Here is a 2,500-nt window from a genome sequence, read left to right on the forward strand (position 1 = left end):
CTCCTCCTCTGGTTCCAGTGCCAACCGGGATGCCTCACCATCCAGATCCGAACGGTGCTGTGCGTGTTCCTGGTTCTGCTCACCTACTCAGTCACTCAGGCCTGTGTGGTAAGATAACACAACACGTCTATAACATGTTTATAACGCCCACCTGTTTACAGTTTAGTCACAGGCAAAGAAAAAACTAAGAAAACAAGAATATCTTATTGTCCTAGATGAGAATGCTAATGCTTATGTATGAAGTTTATCAGTCATGCTGTCAGCGTGGAAAATGTTGAATGAGTAAATAAAAACACATCACATAATGAAGGCCTGCTGAATCATATACTTTTTTTTACATGAAATACTACTATTTTCACATAAATATTATTTGTACAACTTTTTTATTGTCATAAATTAATTATTTGACCAAGAGAACACACTATTTCATAAATTGCACAAAACAATCGGTCAAGAATTGACCAAATTATAGATTTCGGTCATTTCAGCGGCCATCTTGGACGCCATTTTAAATTTCTCAAAACCCTCAACGATGCCATCTTGGTCTCATCCAGAGTCTGATTCTATGTCATAACCTGCTCGGGGGGTATTTTTCTAAATCTATATGAAAATCAGGGTTTGGCAACCGAACTATTTGTTATTGTTGTTTTTAACGGTGATTCAATAGTAACGATTATTGTGATTTTAAGTTCCTTTTTTTCCTTATCCAAAAACAAAAGTTAAATCATATACTTCTAGAAACAATATACAGTATGAGTCATACTGTACTTACAAAACAAAATACAATTAACAAGTATTTGTTGTTTTGTTCTTTATCAGGATTATGAGTAATTTTAACCAAAGATCCTGATCAATGAACTGATTCTGGATCAGTTTCAAACATTCATATCTGTGCATCCGATAAATAAATCCTTCTGATAACAAAGCGGTGTGTGTTCCTACCAGGTGGGGTGTGTTCCGTGGGGGAGGGTCTCCACCAACCGCTCAGTAGAAGCTACCTATCCAATCAGACTCTCCAACAGCAGCGCGGCGGGCCGGGCATGCCCCAACATGGCGTACGCCCTCCTGTCCTGCGTGGCCTGCAGCCTCACCGTGTCACCCTACCTCCGGGTCTCCTCGTTACTCAAGATCATCCTGCTTCTCCTCCTCTCTGTCACCTACACCGTTGTCATGGAAACCAGCGGCTACCGGCAGGCTGTGGGGTATGTATGGCTTCCTTTGACTGTGCGATTAGTCCCACATGTTTGTTAGCATAGCACATAGCAACAGTTGCTCAGCAGGGTCAAAGGGTGAAGGGGCGGGGCTAATTAAATCCAATAGATTAACATTCAGACCCAGTGAGGCTTTTATGCTGCGTTCACACCGGACGCGTCACAAAATGTTTGTGCGACCAGATTAAACGCAAGATCAATGGGATTGACGCGGTAAGAGGCTAATTCTTCTCCTGTTGGGCGGCGCGGTTGGCTGCGCCATGCGCGCTCCCGATTTTCTGTGACATTCGACATTCGCCTGAGTTGAAAATATTGAACTCCAGCGAATGTTTCGTGTGACGCACAGGCGTGAAAGCCATTCAGAGTCCTTGTTGACAATGACGTCAGGCCGTCAACATGGACACCGGTTGTTTCACCCATTTCAGCATGGAGGAGAAAATAATCGTGGCGTTCTGTGACCACCCAGAGCTCTACGACACGACCAGTTTTTTTACCAGGACCGGACCAGGAAGGATTTGGCGCAGCTCTTTGGTGAATCCAGGAATGCCAGCGTCGAGCATTTTGACGGCGCTTAAAAAGCATCTATTTTACTGGTGAAAAGAAAGGGAGTCTGGTTGGCGGCGCTTTTATATTTGCTTCAGACTCACATATGAAGTGAATGTGAGGAAAAATGTTTTTTGATCCTGCAGAAGCTTTCGCGCTGTCCCCGTGTCACAAACATTTGTGCCACGTCCGGTGTGAACGCAGCATAAGTTCTCCTTTTCTTGCACTTGCAGATGTTTTCACTCCTTGCAGATGTTTTCACTCATTGCAGATTATTTAAAGCAGAACTCAGTAACTTGTGCTTAGTGCTCCCTCTAAAGGTCCCTTTTGGTTATGTCACTATTGTAAACACTCCACATCCCCCGCCCCCTGCCCCACCCCACAGCTACATGTGCACTTTTGCTCTCCCAAGACGGGAGCAACCGATCACTGAAAAATCCTAATACAACAGTGACATTAAGGGTGATTTCACACATATAGTCATGTGACCATGTGAACAGTATCAGGAAGAGAGACAAGTGAAATAAATAAATGATGTGTGATTAATATGGAAGGGAGTGTGGAAATGTGTGTGTGTTTGTTTGTGTGCTGACGAAGCGGCTCTGAAAATGGATGGATGGATATTTGTGTGTGTGCCGCCTGATGGAGCGCTGGGTTGCGAGTGTGTGTGCGTGCCTGTTGCAGTGACGACTGTGTGTGTGTGTCGCTGCTAAGCTGTCACTGTATGGAGTTGCTTCGTTCCTCGG

General features: G+C 44.4%; 1 protein-coding gene across 2 annotated transcripts in view; it reads left to right on the forward strand.

The window, feature by feature from the left end:
- The window catches only part of adcy1a (adenylate cyclase 1a), a 66,294-nt gene that overhangs the window by 44,402 nt on the left and 19,392 nt on the right, over positions 1–2,500 (forward strand). For both annotated transcript variants that reach the window (XM_028444574.1, XM_028444575.1), the window contains exons 12-13: positions 19–108; positions 946–1,202. In XM_028444574.1, the coding sequence (XP_028300375.1) occupies positions 19–108; positions 946–1,202 (347 nt within the window). The remainder of the gene's footprint in view (positions 1–18; positions 109–945; positions 1,203–2,500) is intronic.

Source organism: Gouania willdenowi, chromosome 4 (genome assembly GCF_900634775.1).
Source record: "Gouania willdenowi chromosome 4, fGouWil2.1, whole genome shotgun sequence".
Lineage (NCBI taxonomy): Eukaryota > Metazoa > Chordata > Actinopteri > Blenniiformes > Gobiesocidae > Gouania > Gouania willdenowi.